Raw genomic sequence first — 13,368 nt, forward strand, 5'->3', positions numbered from 1 at the left:
AGTAACATATGTTCAATACAGTCATTCTGGATGATACTGAAAAGTATAAAGAATAGGTCACATATGAACCATGTAATCGTAGAGGTAATCTCATATGTACTTTATCTTCATCTTAATGTCTCTGGAAATTTTCCCTAATAGCTATGACATGGATATGACACAACTAATGGACTCCTAAGAACTGAGGAAATATGGCATATGTATATTACATAATATATAATAAACTATATACATATACACTTAATATATCATGCACATTTCCCCTGAGAATAAAGTTCTGCTCACATCCTTGACTATTTCCTTAGGATAATTTTTCATGAATGGAACAGTTGGAAATAAGCATTTTAAATGTGTGGGGGTTTTTTTTGTTTTGTTTTTTTATTTTAATGTATATACATTACAGCCCTGGCTGGTGTGGCTCAATGGATTGAGTGCCGGCCTGTGAACCAAAAGGTCACTGGTTCAATTCCCAATCAGGGCACATGTCTGGGTTGCAGGCCAGGTCCCCCATCGGGGAGCATGAGAGAAGCAACCACACATTGATGTTTCTCTCTATCTCTTTCTCCTTCCCTTCCATTCTCTAAAAATAAATAAATAAAATCTTTAAAAATATATATATATTACAAATTGACTCCTAAAAGTCTATACTGATTTAAGCCTCTCACAGTTTTGCTGAAAGGGGTAGTTTCTCCATTGCCTCTCTAACATTGGTATACCAGATCCTTATGTTACAGGGTGCAGCCAAGAGGGGGGACCCCATATGGGCATTTGAAATGGGGTCCAGAACTTAAGGTGTCTAGGAGATTTTAAGATGTCTCCATCCCCCCACCCAGGGTGTGGGTTGGGGGAAGGGACAAATGGAGCAGGGCCATTGAGATCTGTTTTTGCATAGCAACAGCCTTGCAGCTACCCTCTGGTGTGGTCATTTAACATATATATAGCCTTTGGCTGGTCGCTTAGATATGTTAAATAGCTGTGATCATCTCTGAGCCAGGGGAATGGAAGTAACTTCCCCACCAACATGTGACTGGGGCAGATCCCCCAAGCTACAGCGCCTGCGTGGGAGCTCGGAGAAGATTGGCTCCAGGACATGGGGCCACACCTGCCCAGACTCAAGATGGCAGCCCAGTAAAGCTGGAAGGATACGAGTTCTGGCATGTGAAGCCGAGTGTGGGAGGAGTCGGAAATGAGGCTGCAGAGGAAGATTGGCCGTGGGGATTTAAAACCCAGACTTGGTGGCCATTAGAAAAGAGAACCACGCGGCTTTGGCAGAGTGGGGACTCTCCCCTTCCCGCAGCCCTGAGAGGGAGAACCACGAGGCCTGGACAGAGTGGGGACCCCCACAGCTTTAGAAGGGGAACCACCACCTGGTTTTAGCAGAGATCCCGGCGACTCAGCAGAGGGTGCCGGGAACCCAGGGAGGTCTCCCAGTCGAGAGGGAGTACTAACTGGGAAGAGCCAGAGGACTGCCTGAGCCGTGGACTTCTATTTCCTTTCCTGAGATACGGTACTCTGGACTGGGCAAAGGGGGAAGGAAGGAAGGACTGTGACTGTGTTTGTGGGTGTTTTAAGGGACTTTGGGATTTTTGATAAAGACCTTAGGTCACTACTTTAAGTTTGTATAGCATTAAATAAACATTCCCTTTCCTTTTCACAAATCTCTGGCATTGAGAGACGTCTTTCCTCTGGCGGCGGACATAACGGACCCGGGGCCTTCTTTCAACAATAGTATATCGTCCCAGGCCCCCCTTGTTGTGTTCTGTAACACTTATACTTTTATTAAAGCTTTCAATTTTGGAGGAAAAAAAAAAGGTTATCTAGTAGTTGATTAATCAACTGAATCCCTGTGAGATATGCAGCATATTCACAAGATTCGTTAACCCCCCCAAATTCTAAAGCAGGAATAAAGGCTGATAAAACAACTCAGCTATAAACACATGCAATCTTTAAAGAAAAAGGATTATTCAGATTGCAGAGTACTGAGCTACAGAAGACTATTTTCCAGACCTTGAAACCTAATGAAGTTTGCCTGGTTGGATTTTAAAATTGCTTGCAATTGATGACTCTTTTTCTCTTCCACTTCTCTCTTTTAAAAAACATATTTTATTGATTATGCTTTTACAGTTGTCCCTTTTACCCCTTTTACTCCCCTCCACCCTGCACCCCCCCACCTATATTCCCCCCTTTAGTTCATGTCCATGTGTCATAAGTTCTTTAGCTTCTACATTTCCCATACTATTCTTGCCCTCCCCCTGTCTATTTTCTACCTACTATCTATGCTATGTATTCTCTGTGCCTTTCCCCCCTCTCTCCTCATCCCAATCCTCTGCTGCTAAACCTCCATGTGATCTCCATTTCTGTGGTTCTGTTCCTGTTCTAGTTGCTTAGTTTGCTTTTGCTTCTGTTTTAGGTGCGGATGTTAATAATTGTGAGTTTGCTGTCATTTTACTGTTCATATTTTTTATCTTCTTTTTCTAAGATAAATCCCTTTAACATTTCATATAATAAGGGCTTGGTGATGATGAACTCAACTTGGCCTTATCTGAGAAGTACTTTATCTGCCCTTCCATTCTAAATGAAATCTTTGCTGGATAGAGCAATCTTGGATGTAGGTCCTTGCCTTTCATGGCTTAGAATACTTCTTTCCAGCCCCTTCTTGCCTTCAAGGTCTCTTCTGAGAAATCAGCTGACAGTCTGATGGGAACTCCTTTGTAGGAGACTGTTTCCTTATCTCTTGACGCTTCTAGGATTCTCTCCTTCATTTTCATCTTGGCTAATGTAATTATGGTGTGCCTCGGTGTGTTCCTCCTTGGGTCCAACTTCTTTGGGACTCGGAGCTTCCTGGACTTCCTGGAAGTCTATTTACTTCGCCAGATTGGGGAAGTTCTCCTTTATTATTTGTTCAAATATCTTTTCCACTTGTTGCTCTTCCTCTTCTTCTTCTGGCACCCCTATAATACAGACATTGGAACGCTGAAAGATGTCCTGGAGGTTCCTAAGCCTCTCCACATTATTTTGAATTCTTGTTTCTTCATTCTTTTCTGTTTGGTTGTTTCTTTATTCCTTCTGGTCCACTCCATTGATCTGAGTCCGTTTTCTTCCCATCACTATTGGTTCCCTGTGCATTTTCCTTCATTTCACTTAGCATAGCCTTCATTTTTCCATCTAATTTGTGACCAAATTCAACCAATTCTGTGAGCATCCTGATCACCAGTGCTTTGAACTGCGTATCTGATAGGTTGGCTATCTCTTCATCGCTTAGTTGTATTTGCTGTGGAGCTTTGATTTGTCCTTCTGTTTGGGCCATTTTTTTGGTCTTGACATGCCTGTTAGTAGTGAGGGGCGGAGCCTTAGGTGTTCACGAGGGCAGGGTAACCCATGTCCCTGGGTTGTGACACTGTATGTGAGGGTGGGGTCCAAGAGGGAATAATGGCGCTTGCTCCACTCTCTGCCGGATTTCAGTTACTTCCCCTGCTTCCTACAAGCAAATTGGGCCCTTCTGGTGCTGTCTCCCAGGTGGGTGGGTTTGTATACATTCTAGGACCCTGTGGGTCTCTCCAACAAACTTTCCTGTGAGGCTGGGAGTTGCCTCACAGGAAAGTTTGTTTCACTCCTGCTTTGTTTCACCTGGTTTATCCACAAGTGAATGTGGGACCACTGGTCTGCCAGCTCTAGCCTTGCTCGCCCCACTCCACAATCTGCCACCTCGCTGGCAACGTTAGCTGCTGCCTTGGGCACCTTGGTCCACTAACTGCTGCCTTGCCTGACCTGCCTGACTTCGCCCCAGCTGCCTGACTCTGCCCCTCCTACCAGTTTGGATGAATGTGTCTTCTTTAACTCCTTGGTTGTCAGACTTCCATAGAGTTTGATTTTCTGTCAGTTCTGTTCTTTTGTTTTTAAATTGTTGTCTTTCTTTTGGTTGTGAGAGGAGGAACAGTGTGTCTACCTACACCTCCATCTTGGGCGGAAGTCTCCCACTTGCCTTTTTTGAATGGGAATGTCTCTTTTAGCCTATGCATGTCCCATCACTATATTGTAGGAGCAGAGAACTTGTTTTTTTGTTTGTTTGTTTCTTAGGTCCACAAATAGAGAGGAATTGTATCCCAGGATGGATCACACACAGAGCCTCACAAACATAATTGAAATAATGAGATTTGGAACTTTTGAGCTGATATTTTGATGGAATTTGGGTATCTGGTAATCTTGCTATAACAAATACCTAAAAAATATGGAAGTGACTTTGAAATTGGGTACTAAGCAGAGACTGAAAGAATTATGAGAAGCATGATAGAAAATTTAGCCTAGAATGCCTTAAATAGACTGTTGATAGAGAAATGGACATCAACAACTTTGCAATTGAAGGCTCAGAAGAAAGAGAAAATGTTACTGGAAAGTGGAAGAAATGGGACCCCTTGTTATATGTATAGTGGCAGAAAACTTAGCACAACTGTGTCCTACAGTTATTTGGATTCTGGGCCTCCTGGGCCAATCTTTTAGTTATCTTTTTCTTTCTTTATTTCCATTTGTTGTTGTTCTATTCCTTTCTACTCGTTCAGAGACTTCTTCAACTTTATCTTCTAATCCTTCTCTAAATGTTTCCTTTTTGCTACCATTGAAAACACTTCCCCCCGTCAACATATTTAAGTATATTTTATTGATTATGCTATAACTGTTGGCTCATTTTTTTCTCCCCTTGGTCCCATTCCACCCTTCACCCATCCTCCCACCAGGATCCCCTTCCCCTCAGTTAATGTTCATGGGTCGTACATGTAAGTTCTTTGGCTTCTCCATTTCCTTTACTATTCTTAACTGCCTGTCTATTTTGTACCTACCATTTATGCTTCTTGTTCCCTGTACCTTTTCCTCTACTCTCCCTCCTCCTCCCAACTGGTAACCCTCCATGTGATCTCCATTTCTGTGGTTCTGTTCCTGTTCTAGTTGTTTGCTTAGCTTTTTAGGTTTAGTTTTGATAGCTGTGAGTTTGTTATCACTTTACTATTCAGTTTTGATCTTCTTCTAAGTCCCTTTAACCTTTCATGTAATAAGGGCTTGGTGATGATGGACTCCTTTAACTTTATCTTGTCTGGGAAACACTTTATCTGCCCTTCCATGCTAAATGATAGCTTTGCTGGATAATGCAATCTTCAATGTGGGTCCTTGCCTTTCATGACTTCAAATACTTCTTTCCAGTCCCTTCTTGCCTGTAAGGTTTCTTTTGAGAAATCAGCTGACAGTCTTATGGGAACATCTTTGTAGGTAACTGCCTCCTTTTCTTTTGCTACTTTTGAGATTCTTTCTCTTTAATCTTGGGTAATGTAATTATCATGGGCCTTGGTGTGTACTTTTTCAGTCTAACTTCTTTGGGACTCTGAGCTTCCTGGACTTGCATATCTATTTCCTTTGCCCTGTTGGGAAAGTTTTCCTTCATTATTTTTCCAAGTAAGTTTTCAATTTCTTGCTCTTCCTTCTTCTCCTTTTGGCACTCCTATCATTAGGATGTTGGAACATTTGAAGTTGTCCCAGAGGTTCCTAAGATTCTCCTCATTTTTTTTGAACTGTTATACTCTGTTCTGGATGAATGTATATTTCTTTCTTCTGGTTCAAACCATTGATTTGAGTCCTGGTTTCCTTCCCTTCACTGTTGGTTCCCTGTATAGTTTCCTTTATTTCACTTTTTATAGCCTTCACTTTTTCCTCTATTTTGTGCCCATATTTAACCATTTCTGTGAGCATCCTGATTACCAGTTTTGAACTCTGCATCTGCTGGGATGGCTATCTCTTCAGCACTTACGTATTTTCCTGACTATAAGACACACCCTCCCTGCATGTGAGAGGAATAATGGTTGTTAATGCTGCTGTTGAGTTCTGTTTACATGTACACTGGCGAAATATGTTACTTATGTTATTAAATATTTTACCATAGTTTTTGTTTCAAAAAATTTTTTCCTATTTTTCTCCTCTAAAACCTAGATGCATGTTAAGGTCCGAAAAATACGGTAGTTGTATTTTTTCTCGAGCTCTGATCTGTTCTTTCACGTGAGCCATATTTTTTGTCTTGGCACTCCTGTTAAACATAGCAAGGAGTGGAACATTAGGTATTCATCAGGGCGGGGCAACCCACGTGGCTGCACTGTGGTGCTGTATGTGGGGAAGGGGTCAGAGAGGGAACAATGATGCTTGCTCAGCTCTCACCCTGCTTTCAGTCATCTTCCCTGCTACCCACAAGTGAACTGGGCCGTTCTAGTGCTGATTCCTGGGTAGGTGGGTTTGTAAATGTTCTAGGACACTTTGGGTCTCTCCAACAAGCTCTCCTGTGAGACAGAGTTTCTCCCACTGCTGCAACCCCCACAGGTTTTTTCAGTCAGAGGATGTGAGACTTTATTTACCCGCATTGGAACCCTGGGTTGTGTGGTCTGTCTTGCGCCCTAGTCGTTCTTCCTGGTTTGTCAGCATGAAATATGGGACTGCCCAGTCTGCCAGCCACTGCTTTACCATGCACCCTTTCCACTCTAGCTGCCCATCTTCGCCCCTCCTACTGGTCTGGATAAATACTGTTTCTTTAACTCCTTGGTTGCCAGACTTCCATAATACAGTTCGATTTTCTGGCAGTTCTGGTTGATTTTTGTTTTCAAATTTGTTGTCCTTCTTTTGGTTGTGCGAGGAGGCACAGTACCTACCTATGCCTCCATCTTGGCTAGAAGTCCAAGAATATCTACATAAAATTTTGTCAGTAGAAACAACATGGGTGGTTCTAAATGTCATACCTTTTATAGCAATGGCATTTTCTTTTTCTTTCATTAATTTCCCCTTTTATCTTTACTATTTTCTCTACTTCAGTTTTGGTTCCCTTTTAATTTTCTAACTTCTTGGGGTAGAAACAAAGATTTTAGATTTTTATTCTAACACACATGTTTAAACCTATAAACTTTTTTCTAAGAACTACTTTAGCTATATTTCATAAATTATAGTATGTTGTTTTCATTTTCATTCAATATTTTTTAAAATTGCTCTTGTAGTGTCTCCTTTCATCTATGTATTTAGAAGTATACTGCTTAATTTCCATATTTATGGGGATTTTCCCAAATTTTTTCTGTTGCTGATTTCTTATCTAATCCAACAGTGTTGAGAAAAGAAACCTGTCATACTTTCAATCCTTTTACATTTTTTGAAACTTCTTTTATGATCTAGCATATCATCTATCCTAAATACCAGTCCATGCTGCTTGATAAGAATGTGTACACTGCAGTCACTGGGTGCAGTGTTTTACATTTCAGTTAGATCAAGCTGGTTGCTAGTCCCTGTCTTAGTCAACCGAGGCTGCTAGAAAAAGCATCCACCATATACTGAGTGATTTAAATACCAAACATTCATTTCTTAAAGATCTGGAGGTTGGGAAATGTAAGGTCAAAGCGGCAGCAGACTTGGTAAGTGTTGAGAGCCCACTTTTTGGTTCACAGACAGCTATCTTCTTATTTATCATCCCCTTATACTGGCACTAATCCCATTGTGGTGGCTCTGTTCCCATGACCACATCCAAACCTAATTAGCTCTTAAAGGCTATATCTCAAAATACCATAACATTGGAGATTAGGCTATAACAGGAATTTGGGGGGTCGGGGGAGCAGGTTTACATAAACATTCAATCTGTAGCAATGCTATTCAATCTTCTATATTTTTGCTGATTTTTGGTGTAGTTGATATATGAATTGCTGAGAAAGGAGTACTGGATTAAAATTGAACTATTTCTCTTTTCAATTCTGTCAGCTTTTGCTTCATGTAATTTGGGGATCCACTGTTTTGTATATACATTTATAAATATTGTATGTTCCCAATGTCTTGATCCTTTAACATTATGAAATGTCCCTCTTCATCTCTAGTAATATTTCTTTTCTTAAAGTCTATTTCTCTGATATCAATATAGCCTCTCCAATTCATTGTAGGTACTATTTTCATAGTATATTTCCCCCTCCTTTTTCTTTCAACCTATTTACGTCTTTCAATCAAAAATGATTCTTGTCCTTGCTGGTGTGGCTCAGTGTATTGAGTGTCAGCCTGTGAACTGAAAGGTCAGTGTTCTGATTCCCAGTCAGGGTACAAGCCTGGGTTGTGGGCCAGGTCCCCAGTTTGGGGTGTGTAAGAGATCTCTTGCATATTGATGTTTCTCTCCCTCTCTTGCTCCCATCCATCCCTTTTTTCTAATAAATAAATAAAATAAAATCTTTAAAAAAATTTATAAACAGCACATAGTTGGATCTTTTAAAATTTAGTCTGATAGCCTATGTATTTTGACTGACGTGTTTAGCCTGTTCACAATATGTAAGGTGTTTATTGATATGACTGAATTCATCCACGCAATTTTGCTATTTGTTTTAGTATGTCTTTTGTCCTTTTGTTCTTTTCCTTCTTTACTGCTTTCATTTGTGTTAAGCAAACATTTCTAGAGCATCATTTTATTTCCTGCATTAACTTTCTTTGCTAACACTTTTTAATGACATTACAATATGCCTCTTTAACTTATGACCATCTACTTCAGGTTAATACTGACTTACTTAAACACTGAAACTTGGCTCCAATATAGCTCCACCGCTTTGTGCTGTTACTGTCACCTGCATTAAGTCCTCAGCATTGGTGATAGCAACTTTAAGCAAAATGACATATAACAAATTTTTACTATAGGCTAATTGGTATAGACAAGAGTTAAATTCCTATTTCATTTCATCAACATTATAATGAAGTGACATTGAACATTATGTTATTTGAGGACCTGCTATAATGCTATAAATGTTACAAACATAGCAATAGTATTATAATTATTCCTTTAAACAATCTAATATTTTTAAAAGAAATTTAATGGAAAAATGAAAACACAGTCTTTTATATTTGTTTACCCACACATTTAGCATTTCCAATACTGTTCAGTACTTCTTATGGATTCACGTTATCATCTGGTGGCATTTTCTTTTATTCCAAAGCTATTCCTTTATTACTTCTTATAAGGAAGATCTGCCATCAGTGAATTCTCTTAGTTTTTATTTATCTCGAAATGTCTTATTCCAGTTTCATTTCTGAAGAACAGTTTTGCTATATATATAATTTTTGGATCCATTTTTTTCCCTTTCAGCACTTTGAATATCATTTCACTGCTTTCTTGCCTATACTATTTCTTATGAGCCATCACTATATTACTATTGTTTTCTTAGACATGATGAGTTATTTTGCTGCTTTCAAGATTTTCTCTTTCAGCAGTTTGATCATAATGTATTTAGATATGGTTTTCTTTGTGTTTTCTTAAATGGTGTTCCTGGAGCTGAAGATTAATGCTTTTCAAGAAATTTGAGATGTTTTCAGCGATTATATGTTCAAATATTTATCTCCCCCTTTCTTTCTCTTCTCTCCTTTGAGACTCCCATTGTAAGTATACTAAGCCACATGACATGAAGGGCTGCTCCTAAGTCTGCATAGCTTAGGGTTAACAAATGATTTAGGTGATGACTGTACTCAAGTGCCTCAAACCTACAAGAAATCACCCTCTGATGATTAATTTGTATATGGCTTGGGGAATGCATTCCAAGTTGTAACCAACTTTCAGGTATCCCTTGCATTTCGTGTTTCATTCAGTTCTCATATCTCCCTTGCACATGTATAGTTTTCCAGTCACTTAAGACTATGTGGAGAGCTTATTTTACCGCTTCTACAGCCAAGTTTCAGGGTACTCCTCAATCTCACTGTCATGTTGGGCTAGTAAAGCTGCTGGTCTACACCATTCATTTCTACATCAATCACTTTTCACTGGCAAAAACAGAGACCCTCCTCCTCCTCACTCCCTCCCCTAATCATCATCCTGTATGAGTATATCTACTCTGTGAACAAAGCTGCTAGTTTTTGTAGCTAGCCCTATGCTGGTAAAATTATTATTCTCACCAACCAGGTTCCTTTTTCTTCTTTTTTTGTATATGTCATTACTTTAGAAAATTTGCTTCAAATCAACTTTTTTTTTCTTAAGGGAAAAAATTCATAAGGAGCAGATTTGATGCTAAAGACTAGTATAACTCTTACAAAGTCATATATTCTAGGTATATATATGAGCTTTATCAGAAATGACCAAATTTCTAATAAAAGTTCCCACTGTCAAAATATTTCTAACTTCTGATAAGTGACTCAAAGTAATATTTTTAGATTGATACAATTAAAAATTTAAAGAAATGTCCTTCTAGTTATCAGGTTCAGCCAAAATATCATCTACTTATCTGGCCTACACTTTGTATAAGGAGAGCCATGCTGCTGAACAAGGGGGCAGAACCTTGATGCACTCACAGCTGAGAATGGTTTCTAGCCCCAGCTGGGCCCCTTAGATTTTTATCTACCCATAGTATTAATCTCCCACACTTGTGAATTAACTGACTCTGCTCCTGAAATATTAGGATAACTGCTGTGTTACATGTAACTTCCAGTCTTTTCCAGTCTGATGATCAAACTGATAATGATAAAAAAACATTTACATCTTACCATGTCTGTTTTGAAAGCGTCAACATCCTGAGTCCTTATTTATAAAAAGATTCTTCTCCACAGCTAATTATAAGACAAGCTATAAAAGAGTATAGTATATTTCTTCATATTTAATAAAATGAAAAGAAACCAACCTCTTTTTTCTTCTTCTCGTTTTAGTTTATCTTCCTCTATTTCTTTTGGTAATTTTTCCTTTTTCTCTTTCTCCACATCATTATGCAAATGTTTTGTTGTATAGCTGAGTGCCGGTGAAAGAAGGATCTCTCCATTTTTGCAGAGTTCATCACGAATTTTAATAAAAAACTGCTGAAGTTCTACTGCATCTTCATATATTTCAGAATCTGTCCTATAACAACATCAAGAGTATCTATTGACCACATGAACTGCTTCCTTTTTGAAAATTTAAAAAATCTATCTATCTATTTATTTATTTTTAGAGGGGAAGAGAGCAAGAAAGAGAGGGAGAGAAACAATGGTGTGAAAGAAAAACAGTGATCAGTTGCCTCTCATACACGCCCCAACCACAGACTAAATCCGCAACCTAGGCAAGTGCCTTGACTTGCCTGTTGAACCTATGAACTTTCACTTTGCAAGATGGCACAAACTGCTTCTTTTAAACACTTCAATTACATGTTAAATTCTATCCAATGCTCCTTTAATGTTAACTACTACAATGTTACTTCTGCACAGTGCTAAGAAGGGTATCTCTTTAAAATTCCTTAGAATAGAATCTGGAGTCATTTTTCCTTGGTAAGCTTTATGCCCACTAGTTTCATTTTCATGAAGACTTGCTCCTTCTATAGTTCATGTAAAAAGAAAGGTCTCATACAGTTTCCAGGGGAGAAATGGTTGATTTTCACAAGAGAAGGGGGCTACCAGAACCAAACACTGCTAAAGCTCCATACTAATTGCAACACTTACTTGCATCTAATCTTTGAATTAATTTTCACTTTCTCTTAGTTGAGGGAACAACACATTATATAAAGCAGGGGTCCCCAACCTTTTTGGCACTAGGGACTGGTTTCATGGGAGATAATTTTTCCACGGACTGTGAAGGCAGGGGTGGGGGAGAGGTGGAGCTGAGGCAATAATTTGAGCAAAGCTTCGCTCACTCAACACCCACGCCCCCTCCTTCCCAGTTCACCTCTGGTTCCTAACAGGCCATGGACCTATAATGGTCCACCACCCTGGAGTTGGAGACCCCTGATATAAAGTTAGCAAAAGATTTAGGCAATGTCCCTTTTCTTCTTTTTTGATTTGTATATCATGGCTGTCTAGGTTGGTAGGACTCAGAGAACATTTGACCTAAACTGCCAAGTCAGGAGGGATCCTATAATGGTTACAGGTTAGTGTTCATTTTAGTTTCCCAGAAAGAACCTCTAATTCTGCGGAACCATCTAGAGCAACACAGAGAGAGATGGAAAAGAATTATCTCTGTCACACTGAAAACTTTTAAAAGCTTTTCTTTTTTTACATGAGAGGACTGGGCAAAATAACTTCAGAATTTGGACTGGTAGAAATTTTATTACTCTCAATCCACTGTGGTCTTAGGAAGGCTTAAATATAATTCTATTAACTAAGAACACCAGGGTCTGAAAAATTATTCACAAAGGTAACCACAGACAAAGTCTTAGCAGCAGTTACACAGACATTCTGGTAGGGCAGGGTGGTGGCAGGCAGAGCAAGCCCAGTCAGGGCCTGTGGATACCCACTACTACAGTAATAGACTTTGGCAAAGCCTCTAGAATGCTTCTCTTCATCAGCAAAGGTAACCTAGCAAGAAAATCTAAAAATACTGCCAAAGTAACTAAAATGGATGTTTCTGGAAAGATTTTTAAAAATCTTTGCAGGTTACAGAAATGCTAATACTTGTAAGAAACCAATAAAAATAAAATGGACCAAGGGAAGAAATTCCTGTAACACTATTTTGATGCCTGTTTTATGAATAGAAATATCTTAAGACTGTTCACTAGAAATTAAAACTCATTTTATAATAGCTTACAACTTTATATACAAAATTAAAAGTAAAAACACACTTTTGGTAATCTAGGATACAGTGAAAAAAGGGGGGCAGATTTATAATTTCATCATGTTACGTGGTTCAATAATGGACGTTCCTTACAGAGCCATTAAACATGTGACATCCTTTGTTTTGTTTCTTTAAACAAAGTAATAGGAAGGACTTGTTAATCTAAGAGACTAGGTATTCCCTGCATGTGCAAGAACAAAAACTCAAGATGGAAAAAGAAATAACTCTTATTCCCCTTAATTGGTGGGTAATCCTTACATATAAGTCAGATATTCAGTAGAGGAAAATAATTAAGATTACTGGAGAATTGTTAGTGCTTCTCTTGTCCTTGTTGTCTTATGCTTCCCCTTACCTGCAAGGAAGTCATTAGCACTTAGTCCAGGTATCCTGTCAGCGCATTAGGAAAGCTAGAGGCCAACTGGTAGAAGTCAGTGCGGTGCTATTACTGAATACTACTGATAGAAAAACCACTGTCAACTGAGTGAACTTTTCTATGCCTCACTGTTCAGATCCCTTCTATTTTAGGTGCTGAAGTCCTAGGTGATGATGGGTAGCAGTGGTGGGTATGGGTAAGTTGTGAAAAAGCATGAACACTGTCAAAAGATCAAAGTGAAAATGTATTGTATGTGGACTTCACGGAATTCATGAACTTAATAGTTTTGGGACATCTGCTATCAATATAGTAAATTACTGGCAATATAGTAAATAAAGCCATGGTTATCATTTACTCAACTGATGCATCTCCATCTCAGCAGCATCGGTTATTCTTAATTACTGTGTACGATATTCATTCACAAAGAATGGCTTCCCTTATGTTTTGCAACAAAGCTGTG

General features: G+C 39.0%; 1 protein-coding gene across 13 annotated transcripts in view; it reads right to left on the reverse strand.

The window, feature by feature from the left end:
• Positions 1-13,368, reverse strand: part of PBRM1 (polybromo 1) — a 125,732-nt gene that overhangs the window by 39,994 nt on the left and 72,370 nt on the right. For all 13 annotated transcript variants that reach the window (XM_045831924.1, XM_045831925.1, XM_045831923.1 and 10 more), the window contains one exon: positions 10,641-10,852. In XM_045831924.1, coding sequence (XP_045687880.1) covers positions 10,641-10,852 — 212 coding nt within the window. The remainder of the gene's footprint in view (positions 1-10,640; positions 10,853-13,368) is intronic.

The sequence above is a fragment of the Phyllostomus hastatus genome, unplaced genomic scaffold (assembly GCF_019186645.2).
Source record: "Phyllostomus hastatus isolate PE091 unplaced genomic scaffold, TTU_PhHast_1.1 phas_contig_16, whole genome shotgun sequence".
Classification (NCBI taxonomy): Eukaryota; Metazoa; Chordata; class Mammalia; order Chiroptera; family Phyllostomidae; genus Phyllostomus; species Phyllostomus hastatus.